Raw genomic sequence first — 14,519 nt, forward strand, 5'->3', positions numbered from 1 at the left:
TTGGCTACTGCCCACAGCAGTAGCCAAAATCATTTTGGGCGGGAACCCCCTTTTGGTGTTTTAAACATTATGTTATAATTTAGCTATTGAAAAATAGCAGATCTACAAGCTCATAACGCGCCACCAAGTGGCGCGCTACAAGCTTGTAGGTCTGCTATTTTTGAAAAATCGTGAAAATATTTATTTCAGAAAACTGGAGGATTTAGAAGATTTTTTTTTTAAATTTTGAGGTCAGGCCTAAATGTGTTAAGCTCTGGTTGTTATACTAAAAAGTGTGATCCATAACATCAGGTCAGCTCAGTGCACAGACGTTGCTCAAACGTCTCTCTCATTGACTATTCATAATTTGTTGCGTCAGATTCTAGGATTTGACATCCTCCTCATGAAGAACCTGAAGCCAGTATTACTAGAGGTGAATGCCAACCCCAGCATGAAGATAGAACATGAACAGCAGGTAAGACCCCAAACAGCATAGTGTTCTAGTACAGGGGTTCTCAACCCGTGGGTCTCGACCCCTCGGGGGGTCGCCAAATTATTTTAGGGGGTCCCCAAAATATTAAAAAAAAAAAAAAAAAAAGATTTTTTTTTTTAATTTTTTTTTCACGATTTTTCAAAAATAGCAGACCTACAAGTTCATAGCGCGCCACTCGGTGGCGCGCTATGAGCTTGTAGATCTGCTATTTTTCAATAGCTAAATTATAACAATGCTTAAAACATAAATAGGGGTTCCCGCCCAAAAGGGTTTAAGGTTATTGTAGCAGTCAATTTATATTGGGGGTCGGGAGGGGGCGGGGCGGGGGTCCCGAGACGTTGCCAAAGCATTTCCGGGGGTCCCCGGCCAAAAAGGTTGAGAACCCCTGTTCTAGTAGATGGGCTATTTTCACTCCTTTTTGAAGACATCCGAAGTAGCACGTGAACGCCCTCTGCTGCCCTCTTTGAAACGCACACCTCAAGTGTCATTACATGTACTGTACAGCAGTGGTTCTCAAAGTGGGGTCCGAGGCGTCCTTGAGGGAGTTCCAGGCGGAACCAAATGGACCCTCAAAAATTATAAATGGGGGTCCCAGAGATAGAAATGCCATTTAAATGGGTGTCCGTAGCCTAATGCATGTGGGGGTCCTTGAAATTAAAATGGTTGAGAATCACTGCTAGAGCCGTAAAACTCTTCTCTTAGTTATGACGTCGCCGACGTATCTTTTCAAATGTGGGCTAATTAGTGTCAATTTTGGGGGTCCTTGACATGAAAAAGTTGTAGAACCACTGCACTACAGACCTCAAGAGTCAAGCATAATGCCTGATTTACAGTCTGTGGATTTTATGAATATTGAACCATTGAAAAGTATGAACAAAAGCTTGTGACTAAATAATACTAAGTTACGGTTTCAGCCCGACGCGGCAGTGACGAGTGTGTTGGTTCCAGGTGGCCCCCGGGGTGTTTGAGTACGTCCCCAGTCCAGTGGACGAGGAGGTCAAAGTGGGTGTTATTAGAGACACGCTGCGCCTCATGGACCCACACAAGAGACTACCAGGGTGAGTTTATGAACACACACATACTGTACTGTACATAATATGTACATGGGCACACTGAGCTTTGACACTATACTCACAGACTCGCCATCTTTCCTGCTATAGCTGCCTGTCCCTGTGCCCAGTGCAGCTTAAAGGAATACTGTACATCTCTCTTTTCTATCAACTACCCACCTCCTGATGCCTTAAACTAACGGAGAATTGCCGTTTTTCCCACGTTCCTTTACGGTGAATGAAGAATTAAAAAACAGCTAAAATGCTTGATTAATTGAAGTTGATATAGGAGTCCAAGCTTAAGGGCAGAAAAAAAAAAATATATATATATTAAACAAATTTGTGGAGAGCCTTAACCCATTTTGACCTGAAAATGTCTTCTACATCCTGACAGTTTTCTGAAAAAGCTATGTTTCTATGTCAGTCGTGAGTCATTTTTCAAAAATAGCAGACCTACAAGCTCGTAGCGCGCCACTCGGTGGCGTGCTATGGAGCTTGTAGATCTGCTATTTTTCAATAGCTAAAGCATAACATAATGCTTACACCAAAAGGGGTTCCCGCCCAAAATGGGTTAAGGGCAGAACATATATATATATATATATTAAACAATCCATTTCTGCACACTAAATTCGTGGAGAGCCTTAATGGAGATTAATTTGAATGTTTAGATTGTGGTACATCAGTGTCCAGTGTGTCTCTCCGAACGCTCCTCGAGCCTATCTATTGTTTCTGTAGTGTGAGGCAGGCAAGTACATCCCCAGCCCCCTGGATATGGTGCTAGTGGTTATATGTCGCAGGGACAACCCTTGATGCCGAGTGCCAAGCAGGGAGGCATTGGGATTTGGGTCCCAGTTTTATAGTCTTAGCAGGTATGACTTAGCCTGGTGAAACCACTCCCCCTGCTGGACAACATTTGCATTCTGCCATCAGGGAGAGTCTGGGAACTCTCAGGCAGAGATGATGTACTCCGGTCCAATTCTGTCCGGAGCGATATGCGGCTGTATGAGGCCGCTAGAGGCGGGATCAACGTGAGACTTATGACATATTGAAGCGCTGCCACGGCGCAAATAAACGCGACTTAACAAGACTAGCGTACAACTCGAAATTATTATGGAGATATCAAATGTTTGTCCCGCTGCTTCCGGGTTCATCGTTTCTGCTTGAGAGATCCCAGATGCAGGCAGGAGGAGGGAACTGGTGAACTCAATACTGCTGCAATCTGGCGAAGTCAGGTTAGGTATGACTCGGCCCAGGATTGAACCCGACCTCCCAATATCAGGGCCGACAGATTGGATGCAGATTGGATCATCAGAAGTATCTATATTGTATGATTATGGTGGCCGTCGGGCAGATCTCCATAGTTCAACTCTTTGGTTTTACTTCCTCACACTACAGTGTCATAAGTAGCACAAAAATAGCTGATCAGGAAGCTCACAACATGTCACTATCTGATGTGTTGTGAGCTTGTACATTGGCTGTAGTTTTGAAAATGTTTTTAGTGAAAGTGGTTATGTTTTTAACCAATGAAAAGTATTAACAATTGACTAAATTATAACGGCGTTCGGTTGGATCCATTTGGAAGCCAGATTATTTATTTTTTAATGTCACAGTTTTGGAAGTAGTAGTAGCCCTTTTATTTGTGGTTGTCTACTATACACACTGTCTGTACAATGTCTGTGCAGATGTTCCAGTAGTCATCTACCCCCACCCCTAATAATGAAAAAATCCAATCATTTCCATTAGGTCAATTTCTTTTTTTTACCGCGACACGTTGTGAGCTTGTAGATCTGCTATCTGCACGTTGTGAGCTTGTAGATCTGCTATCTTCATTAGTTTGGGTCTCGGAGTTCCTTCTGCCTCCTCGTGTGTGTGTGTGTGTGTGTGTGTGTGTGTGTGTGTGTGTGTGTGTGTGTGTGTGTGTGTGTGTGTGTGTGTGTGTGTGTGTGTGTGTGTGTGTGTGTGTGTGTGTGTGTGTGTGTGTGTGTGTGTGTGTGTGTGTGTGTGTGTGTGTGTGTGTGTGTGTGTGTGTGTTGACCTCATGCTCTTATGGACCTCAAGGCCTGCAGGCTATTACTCAGCTCAGTGCACACACACAATCTCATACGGACGCCAGTGCTTATCGATCATTAACCCTCCGACCTTGACTTATTTTTGTTGGCTTGTTCCACACACACTCAAAATCAATAACGGATCAACAGAGAGCATGTTGACAGTAAGTTACAGTACAGTATTCCCATTAGAGTTTTATGCAATACCTCTTGTGAACAAGGTGTCCTACTGGTTCAATAATCCATTTAGGCCTGACCTCGAAATAAAAAAAAATTATATTCTAAATCCTCCAGTTTTCTGAAATAAATATTTTCACGATTTTTCAAAAATAGCAGACCTACAAGCTCGTAGCGCGCCACTCGGTGGCGCGCTATGAGCTTGTAGATCTGCTATTTTTCAATAGCTAAACTATAACATAATGTTTAAAACACCAAAAGGGGTTCCCGTCCAGAATGGGATAATGTCTCAAACTAGAATCTCGTCTGACGCCGTGTTGCTGTTTCTTCGTGAATATCGAGTGTCCGAGTGAGACAAACACACAAACCGTACATTTTGAACGAAGGCAGACGGCGATGTGTCTTTGGTGCTGTTTCCGCGTTGTTGTTTTTAACCGTGAATAATCGAGAGCGAGAGATATTCCAAGTTGGTGGTGTTTCACCGAAGTTGTGGGAAAGCCAAGCGGTGGTCGCTGACCGTCTTTTGTCCGTACTGGTTTCCTTTCCCTTGTTCGATGCGATACAGAAAAGGGCTGGTAGTACTTTCACTTACAACACCGAGCGAGAGAACTGCAAAAGCCAGATGTTAACTGCAAGGTTGCCAGTTCCAACCCGGGGCTCCCCCAGACCAGAGCCTTAGACGTAGACAGTTACGCAAACTGCGTTCACTTCATGGGGCCAGTCCAATGGCGGCTCTCCTACATAGACTTCTATTGAGAATGAGGACAACCAACTGGGACAAGTCCTGGACCGGAAGTAGGCAGAAATGCATTGGACTCCGGCAACAGCCCAGCTTTAATGATCTTAAATCCCTTTATTTTAGATTGTTTTGTAGTAATAGTACAGTTAAGTACAACATAAACATTAAATAGACTTTAGTTGTTACTGTACAATACTTTTAAAACAGTTGTCATGATAAAAAATAGCTCTTATTTGCACCACCCTCGTTGAAAACAATGTATTTCCAACTCCAACTTGTCTCAGTTCAGGCTGCATGAACAGTGCTCGAGCGCTCGGTTTCCGCCCCCTCAATATCGTAACTCTTCTATTAGATGGCTCCGCCACAGACTTAGTGTAGAAGTGTCCTTGAGCAAGACACTGAACCCCTGATTGATCCTGATGTGCAGGTTGATGCCTTTTACTGTAGAATACTGCTGGTTTGTACTGAAGAAAAAGCATTGGAATTGCTTGCTGTCTCACTTTTAACCCACTAGAGGGCAGGGTAGGCTGGATTAAGTTTGGAGTTGTTGAAGCATTATTGTAACAACATGTGCCATTTTATTTGGAATCCTCTGTAAAACGACAGAGCCCAGCCAGGAGGCAGCTGTGAGCAGGGGGAGGAGAACGGGGGCGACGCGCGCTCCCCAGAGAAGATGCAGGAGGAGTTTGGGACGCTGCCCTCGCTGTGCCTGAAGCAGGTCTACCCCAAATACACCAAGCAGTTCAACTACCTGCGGCTGGTGGAGCGCATCGCCGCCATCTTCCTGCGCTTCCTCGGTGTCAAAGGCAACATGCGTCTGGGTCCCACCGCCTTCCGTACCTTCATCAGGTAAGCACTATTACCTTATTATTATTATTATTTTTGAGGGGCGCTAGCCCCTCCTATGTCCAGTTTTGAGGGTTTGTGTAAACACAAACATTGTCCTAACACAAAAGTGAGGACGCAAATTGTGATTGGCCGGAATGAGATGACGTATGATGATAAGAGCGCCCCTCACCTCACACATTTTTTTTAATTGTATTTTAAACGCTAAGCCTAGGTGCACACAATGCACATTTAATTAGGCTTAGGATCCTTTAGGCTTCGTACACACCTACACAACAAATGTTCGGTCCGTGTGCGATGTCTGATTGCTGCTCCAATTCATTGCTTGATTGGTGTTTGATACGTGTGAATGAGGCCTTAGGATTGTAGCAATTCCGGTTCCTTAACGATTCCCCTAAACGATTCCTATATATAAAAAAAAGTATAATATATAATATATAATTTTAACCTATTGTGTACATTATGTTGAGATTTATGTTGGCCCTAGAAATGTACACGTTTGAGACCCCACTGGTATTGGTAATCGTATGGCAGACGTGAAGTCCATACCAGCGCTGACAGTGTGATGAACGTTGTTCTTGATAACTGTTCCTGAATGTGATGCAAGTGGATTGATGTCGTTGATCAGTTCCCGTTTCGCCTGTTGCAGCGGCCAGCGGGTACAGTAACTTGGCTGATTTGTAAGTGTACTGTGTTTGCAGGAACTGTAAGCTAAGCAGCAGCCATTTCTCCATGGCGTCCGTGGATATCTTATACATAGATATCACACGCCGCTGGTCCAGCTCCCTGCCGGACTCTAGAGAAGCAGGTAACGGACACACAGACACACACAAGCCTTAAAACCCATTTTGACCTGAGATCAGATTCTAAAAATGTCTTCTACATCCTGACAGTTTTCTGAAAAAGCTGTGTCAGTCGTTCTTCGATTTTTCAAAAATAGCAGACCTACAAGCTCGTAGCGCGCCACTCTGTGGCGCGCTATGAGCTTGTAGATCTGCTATTTTTCAATAGCTAAAGCATAACATAATGCTAACACCAAAAGGGGTTCCCGCCCAAAATGGGTTAACCACTTGAACCCTCACCTCCCTATGCTGGATATACCAAGACTTACTTTCACGTCTTTGATTGATTTGTTATTATGGCGATTGTTTTATTCCGTCTTTGATTATTGTATTGATAATGCTTGTGACTATCAATGTCTACGAAAGGTGCTACTATAGGATACTTACTTTACTGCCATACTAAAATGCCCAAACATCTACTGTACAAAGAAATCACCCCAGATGAGATATGTGTTTCAACACTGATGAGTCACCCACCGGTTTTGACCTGTGAACCATATGCAGACTTGGGCCACTTTTAGACGGCGACGGTCTCCAGATAAAACGACAAAGTCCCGTCGCGTTCTCATTTCTTATTCAGCTTTTACACGTATAGACGCACACTTACTGAATATGCTGTAGTGTGAATGCCATGCCATGCCATGCCAGGTCGCTAGGTGGCGGTGGCGGTGACTGCCAGATAGGAAGTCAACGGTGCAGTGGTTCTAATAATTTTTACATGGGTGACTGGTCTATCATACTTTTGTTTGTTTACATCATGGTTTACATTCACCATCGCTAGTCTCTACAGTACATCTGTATTTGTAGGATGAGCAGTGGCGAAGGGAGTGCTTCATTCTAGGAACTCCAAATATCACCTATGGCTCTGCATCAATGTAATAAACGTATGCGTTGTGAGCCCACGTGAGCCATGATGTCACAGGTTTTGCGGATTCATCGTTTTACCTGTTTACATGGAGACGGGAGGACATGGCGTTTTCAAAGATTTCCACTCTGGATGGTGGTTTCACTTTGTTGTGTTTTCACCTCCTGAAAACGCCCTTCTCGTCTAAAGGGACCCCAGCAAACGATACCTTATTTTGCCGTTTGCTATGAACACCGTTCTCGTGTAAAGGGGGTCTTATTATTCATTTTCCGGCCAGAGCAGTGTTATTAATGAAATGCCTGGCTTTCTATTGTCTCAACTTCTGCATAGCCAGGAGGCGATCTGAGATCCTCCATGCCTACTGATACGTCTGTGGAAATCTAAAACAAAAGAAAGCATGTTAGGAATTGTTGTACGATACATCAACTAGCAGCAGCAAGTGAAAAATGGATCGGCTCACGATAATTAACTACAGATTTCAGAGCAAATCAAATGGTTCTATAATTTCTGTTCTGTGTCAAGTGTGTCATGTTGACTCGTTTGAAACGGCACAGATTTATCTTTTCCCAGGATCTGTAGAAAACGGATTATTGAAGCCACATTTCTATCCGTACTGGACTATGGAGACATAATCTATCGTCATGCTGCTGCCTCCACACTCAAGCCGCTGGACTCAGTTTACCACTCGGCTCTGAGGTTTATTACTGGAGACAGTTACGATACTCATCACTGTACCCTATATGATAATGTGGGCTGGTCTTCTCTGACTGAAAGACGCAATAATCACTGGCACCTCTTCATATATAAAGCCCTGGTCGGGAAATTAGTAAATTACCATCATATATTTCATCCATGTTACATCAGAAACCTAGTCGCATTGTAACTCGCTCCAGTGATTGGCTAGGCCTTCTGGTCCCTTTTGCCAACTCTGAACTTGGAAAGGCTGCTTTCAGCATCGGTGCACCTGATTCTTGGAAACAAGAACTTAAACTTAATACCCTGGCATCAATTGGTCATTTTAGGAATTTACTCAATAACCGTCCATCACCTGTATGTTGCTGTTTTAACTGATTGCTGAATATATAATTGTATTAACGGTTTGTTGTAACTAATATTGTTGTTGTATTACTGTTTTTTTGTATGTAATCTCGGCATCATTGTAAATGAGGGGTTCCCTCAATGGTCTCTCCGAGAATTTAAATAAAGGTTGAAGGTGAATCTTCCATTCTTGCTCACTTGTTTTTAACTGAACAAAATAACTCTTCTCTTCTCGCCAATCAAGGCATGGGACTGCAGGCGTTCGTGGAGGCCTTCTTCCACCTGGCGGGCCGCAGGTTCAAATCCCAGGCGCTGAGGGATCAGGTCAGCTCTCTGCTGGAGGTGTGCGAGGCCCAGCTCGCGTCCACGCTGGCCTTCGGGAGCCTGGGCTCGGAGGACAGGCGCTCTCTGAGCTGCAGCAGAGCCCTGTCGCGAGGCAACAGGACGACTCAGACGTCGGGTCTGACCACCAACGCCCAGCTCTACTCCCCGGCCTCCCAGCGCCGAGCGGCCAGCCAGGACTACCGGCTGCACCAGAGACTCAGGCCTGGGGTGCTCAGGTCCAACGTGGAGAACTGACTAGTAGAGACAGAGAGAGAGGGTGGGCCTGACCTCCGCCGGCAATCTGACCGCTGCCCTAGACTTGTGTCCAGAGGGGCGGGGAGATTATAGGCCTCCATCTTGGCTATGCGGTTCCCTTAAAGGGGTGCCTGTCGAAAGCCACACGAGGGGGTGGGCTTGGCCACACTGGCTGACCTGCGGGAACTATTATCAGCCTGATTGCTTTTCCTCCAGAGGAGGAATATGTCCACAGGGACTTGTGTCCCTATTCTGGGGGCAGACATTCGGCCAAAATGTGCTGGTCTACGAGCTCACAAGAGCTCAAAAGAGATTGTTTGTGAGCATGTACAGTTAGATCGGCTATTTTCAGCAAAGAAGGAATTTGGTGTTGGGGCAAAGAAAAAGGTGCTGAACTAGTATAGATCCCTGGGGGACACCGGTCAAGAAAGTGTATAGCGTTTAAGTGACAAGGGATGAGTGGGAATCATGTATCGTTTCTTCTCTCCTGGTGTGACCCAGTGGGAGAAATGTACTGTATATGGCTGGAAAGTCCTTATTCAGAAGGTTTTATGGATTCGTACCTTCAAGGCAGCGTGCTTCCCTATCAAGCAATCTGCCGGGACAATCACGATACACACACTAAAATGTACACGCACGCACGCACGCACACACACAAGCACGCACGCACGCACAGACACACCCACACACACACACAAACTTCAGGGATTATTATACACATTTTAGCGATAGTACGTTTTACTTGCACACACATGCACTTGCACGTACACATTATGCACTTATACTTAAATGTGTGTATGTGTGTATCCTAAATGTGTGTGTGTTATAATGCTTGGAGGATTTGCACAATGTCTTTTCTGAACTATTGTAACATTTAGGGGTGCTCCGAGTTTCTGATGGACCGATCTAAATCGTCCAATTTCCCCCCACAAATGACTTGATCGGCGGTCGCCTGAGAAGCCGATATTTTATGAGCGAGCTGCACCGTTTAAGTGGTATGAAAGTCAATTGGGTATATACTTAATTCAGATCCACCATATTGGAACTTCCGGTCCCGAAAAGCAACCGGCGGAAACGCATGCTAGTCTGTGTCTTCACAAATTATAAAACGAATGGAACCATAATTTACAAAAAAACATTTCATGATGAATGAAAGAAGACTTTAATCTAGCGACTAAAAGCATTAAGTATGTATCACAATGTTTACTTGGGAATTCATGCTGCGTTTTCATAAGTTCCTTATTAGCTTCGTTTTCAAAACTCCTCTTTCTGACGCAGCACCTTGAACAAAAATTATGACAATGATTATTGTGTTTATGTAAATATGACACCAGTTCATTATCATATACTGAAATGTGTCTGAACGAAAAGCGATATCGGACCCCTCAAGATCCTGATCGAAGCACCCCTAATTACACCCCAATTTGCACAGATGTGTGTAAGGGACTGAGTATTGTATGAGTGCATGTACAGTATGCATTTGTTTGTGTTTCGCTCATCAGTTCACCACTTTAACCCTGGTGTCACAATTGTGGGTCCATGTCATTACAGGTGGGGGACAAAATTCAAAGAATTAGAAGGAGAAAAAAAAAGAAATGTTTCAAAAATAATTTCTCAAATGTTCTAAATGAAAAAGAAATGGGCTCATAACGACACGTGAGCTTGCAAACATGGTACATTAATATCATGCAACATAGTATTATTTTTATAGGTCAGTGGTTTTCACACGGGTCCATTTGTACTTTCTCAGGGCCCTATTTTGCGCGACTTAACACACTTAACGCCAATGCCGGAGATCTACGGCAATTATTAATAAATACTACACTTCGTAATGCTACTCGTGTTAGCATTGGGTTACTAGCCCGGGGTTGTCGATAACAATGGAGCGCGCCATCTTGATCGCTGCACGCACCCGCACCCATTCTATCTGTTTCTTTCAATCGCCTTTGTCCCAGATGGCATTTCTGGTCGAAACAAGCTTTATTCCACGGCCCAGAGCCGACGCTGTGATCGCCGCAGTAGTCCCTTCCACTGCGTGAAAAGAGGAGTTGACGGGCAATTATATTTATTTTGCCCGTAAACCTCAAGTTCGGCTAGTTGAGCGGGAGTTTCCTGTAATATACACATCCGTATTCTATGCTTTTTGCGCAGTGTTCTCTGCCCCGACAGGGAGACCAGGAGTGATATGCGACAAGACACACACTAGTATAACATAACATCCGGTCGGGGATTTTTGGCTCTTCAAAATAAGGGTTGAACGGGGGAAAATCCTGGCGTGAATTATATCGAAGTTATTAATAAATCCTGGCAGTTTAAGTACTGGGTCAATGCTGTTTCGCTATTATGAGTGGCCAAACCCGGAAAGTGTCTGTGTCATTTTAGATTATTGCGGTGGCTATATAAAAATAGCAGATATACAAGCTCACAGCTTGTCACTTTGTGCCGTGCTGCGAGCTTGTACATCTGTTTGTTTTTTTAACCTTTTTGAAAAATCTTGGAAAGTGTGAGAACTGCTGATTTGTAGCATCGGCCTCATGTCTTGATGGGTTAATAGGCGCAAAATAGAGCCCTCCGAGTCGTGGGGATCTTTTGAAATGAAAAGCATTTGAGAACCACAGATAAATAGGGCATGAGTGGTTAATGAATTGTAATGGCCCAGTGGTTCAGTCAAAACTCTCTGTTCCCACTTAGTGAAACTACCTGAATTAACTGCACAAAAGAAACGTCTCTGGTCTGAATTTACAATGTCTTTGCTGTCATGCTGAAACCTCTTTATCTCCATAATCTAACTTTTTTTTGTGTTTCTCCGTAATTTGGCGCCCTACTTGATCGCACTACTGTACAGTGTCACACAAAGGTAGCAGATCCACAATATCGAAGCAAGGCGCAAAGCGACTCGTTTTGTGCTTGTAGATCTGCTGAAAAGTAACAGGATTTACTTGGACATATGGGACTATATCTTGCGCCACCTCTTAACCCTTACCTCTAAACTTATTCGCCATTTTTTACTATTTAAAAAAAACCTTTTAAAATAGTTCAAATAGCTGATCTACAAGCTCACAACATGTAGATCGGCTAGTTTAACTATTTTAAAATGATTTTCAAAATAGTAAAAAATGCCAAATAAGGGGATAAGGGTGGCGCAAGATGGAGCCCATGATGCTTCCACCCGACAGACACGATAATATAACCTGACTCCGCCAGATGGGGCAGCAGAGAGTACACTGGGTTCCCCCCTCCTGCTCCCATCTGGGAACTCTCAGGCTGACTTGATGCTCCGGCCACAAAACAGCCTGGCCAATCAGCGGCAGCTAGAGGCGAGATCAAGGCATACACAGTGCTGCCTTGATCCCGCCTCTAGCTGCCGCTGATTGGCCAGGCCGTTTTGTGCCCGGGCATCAAGTCTGCCTGAGAGTTCCCGCCCCATCTGGCGGAGTCAGGTTAACGATAATAGCCTACTCTTAAGTACAGTAGGAAGTCCAGTCAGTCCGTCTCAGACCGGCAGTAGTGGTGACCAGCTAGACGTCTTTCTAGCGACTCCTGCAAGGATGAAGCCTTTTTTTGTTGGCCAACCCAGAAGTTACCTCTGCCATCGTCATGCGCCATGGGTTCCCACCGCAGATTCCACGTGGGATTTTTGCAATGGGTTTTGGATAAATAAATGTAAAAAAGCAGAAAGAAAAAAAAGCTCTGTTGCAAACTATTTGTGTTTGTCTGTCTTTATTTTGATATGACACAAAAAGAAAGCCATATTAGATTTGATTTGTAGATTTGAAAAGTGGGTCCAGAAGATACTGTGTGCAAAATGTGGCGCTCGTACCACAAAGTGAACGATCGCATCACTAATATGCCGAGCTATTATTGTTCTACACCAGACAGGATGATGGCATAATAGGATGTACATGTCTGTATAGTATATAAATGTTACTCTTCTGTATTCTATGACCTATAACTGCTTTACTGAACAACTTGGCATGAGTGTAGTGTGGAGGCAACACCACCCACTCCCCAGTCCTTGCATTGATCATTGGGTATATCACCCATTATACAACGGGTAATTTCGAGGAAGCAACCTGATTGGTTGAAACGGCCTTCTAGCCGTGGACCCGTGGTTCAAACGAGCACCACTCCACACCTAATCAAAACAAAGAATTCAGCTGCTCTGTTTTCCCAGAGTGCAGCAAATTCGGTGGCTAGGCTAGCTAGTTTCTTGGGACATTTGTGGTCGTAGTGACTACATCTGTCATTAAAAAAATATGTTTTTTCAGCGATTTTCTTACTTTTAAGGGTAACTGTTACACTCAAGGGTGTGGTTTAACGTGATTATTGCCACGACAGTGATGCGGTCAGGAATGAGACGCACTGTCGTAGCAATAATCACGTTAAACCACACCCTCGAGTGTAATATTGCTTAAATCACTGATACGCTATTGGTCAACCAGCAGATCCAGTATGTGTGGCAGTGGCACATCTGGTTAACCACCTGGTTAACTCACTTCAGGAACCTTCTTGGCACACACCAGACAGTGGAAGGTGCTGAGAAGGAAATACCTGCAGTCCTAGAGGATCTCAACATTGATGACGGCCCTTTCACAGCAGGAGAGTTTGCCATGGTCAAAGCCTCCCTAAGGCAGGGGAAAAGTGCTGGACCTGACTGAGTTCCACCCGAGGTCATCAAGAACTGCAACCTTGATGAAGTCATCTTGGTGATCTGCAACCAGGCTCTAATGAAAAACAACATGCCAGAAATATGGTCTCTCTCTCACATCATCCCTGTACCAAAATCTGGAGATCTCTCAAAACCTGACAACTACCGTGGTATCAGCCTGACCTGTATCATTGCAAAAATGTTTAACCGCATGATACTGAACAGGTTAAGGAGCGCAATCGACCCCCACCTCAGGGAAAACCAAAATGGATTCCGAGAGGGGAGAACCACCTTAGCACAGATCCTTGCGCTAAGAAGGATCATTGAGGAGGTAAAGAGGAGCAACCTAGCAGCAGTGCTATGCTTCATAGACTTCAGGAAGGCCTTTGACTCAATCCATAGAGGAATGATGATGAGAATACTCAAGGCCTACGATGTCCCTCCGAAACTGCTCCGAGCCATTGAGACCATGTACACAGGAACGAGAGCCCGAGTGACAACGCCGGACGGTAACAGCAAGGAATTCGACATCCAAACCGGAGTGCTGCAGGGAGACACCCTAGCCCCCTTCCTTTTTATAATAGTATTGGACTATGCTCTGAGACAAGCTATTAAAGGAAGGGAGCCGGAGCTCGGCTTCACTATCGTACCCAGAAGGTCTACGAGACACCCTGCAGAAACCCTCACAGACCTGGACTGTGCTGATGACATCTGCCTGCTATCTGACCAAGTAAGGCAGGCACAGGCTCTCCTGACCAGAGTGGAGTTGGAGTGCGCTAAAGTTGGCCTCGGGCTAAATGCAAAGAAGACCGAGGTCATAACCTATAACATCCCCCAAGAACATCTGCCCCTAACAACAATAGAGGGTACTGCGCTAAAGGAAGTCAGTGACTTTAAATATCTGGGCGCATGGGTCGGCTCCACAGAGAAGGACCTTAAAGTGAGGAAAGCACTTGCCTGGAGAGCTCTTAATGGTATGACCAGTGTGTGGAAATCCAACCTCCCCCGACATATCAAGATAAGTTTCTTCACTGCGACCGTGGAGTCTGTTCTCCTCTATGGCTGTGAATGCTGGACACTAACACAAGCCCTACAGAAATCCCTGGATGGATGCTACACCAGAATGTTGCGTGTGGTTCTGAACATCAACCAGGACGAGCACATCACCAACAAGCGTCTGTATGGAGCATTACCAAGTGTATCAGAGAAGATAGCA

At 44.7% G+C, this 14,519-nt stretch overlaps 1 protein-coding gene across 2 annotated transcripts in view; it reads left to right on the top strand.

Annotated features, from left to right (window-relative positions):
- The window catches only part of ttll11 (tubulin tyrosine ligase-like family, member 11), a 35,491-nt gene extending 23,524 nt beyond the window's left edge, over positions 1–11,967 (top strand). The window contains exons 6-10 of one of the 2 annotated variants that reach the window (XM_079523826.1): positions 359–454; positions 1,421–1,530; positions 5,092–5,334; positions 6,033–6,139; positions 8,321–11,967. In XM_079523826.1, the coding sequence (XP_079379952.1) occupies positions 359–454; positions 1,421–1,530; positions 5,092–5,334; positions 6,033–6,139; positions 8,321–8,655 (891 nt within the window). In that variant the 3' untranslated portion in view covers positions 8,656–11,967. The remainder of the gene's footprint in view (positions 1–358; positions 455–1,420; positions 1,531–5,091; positions 5,335–6,032; positions 6,140–8,320) is intronic. The other variant, XM_079523827.1, reaches the window with a different exon arrangement.
- Positions 11,968–14,519: the final 2,552 nt, after the last annotated feature.

This window comes from Electrona antarctica (genome assembly GCF_951216825.1).
Source record: "Electrona antarctica genome assembly, chromosome: 16".
NCBI lineage: Eukaryota > Metazoa > Chordata > Actinopteri > Myctophiformes > Myctophidae > Electrona > Electrona antarctica.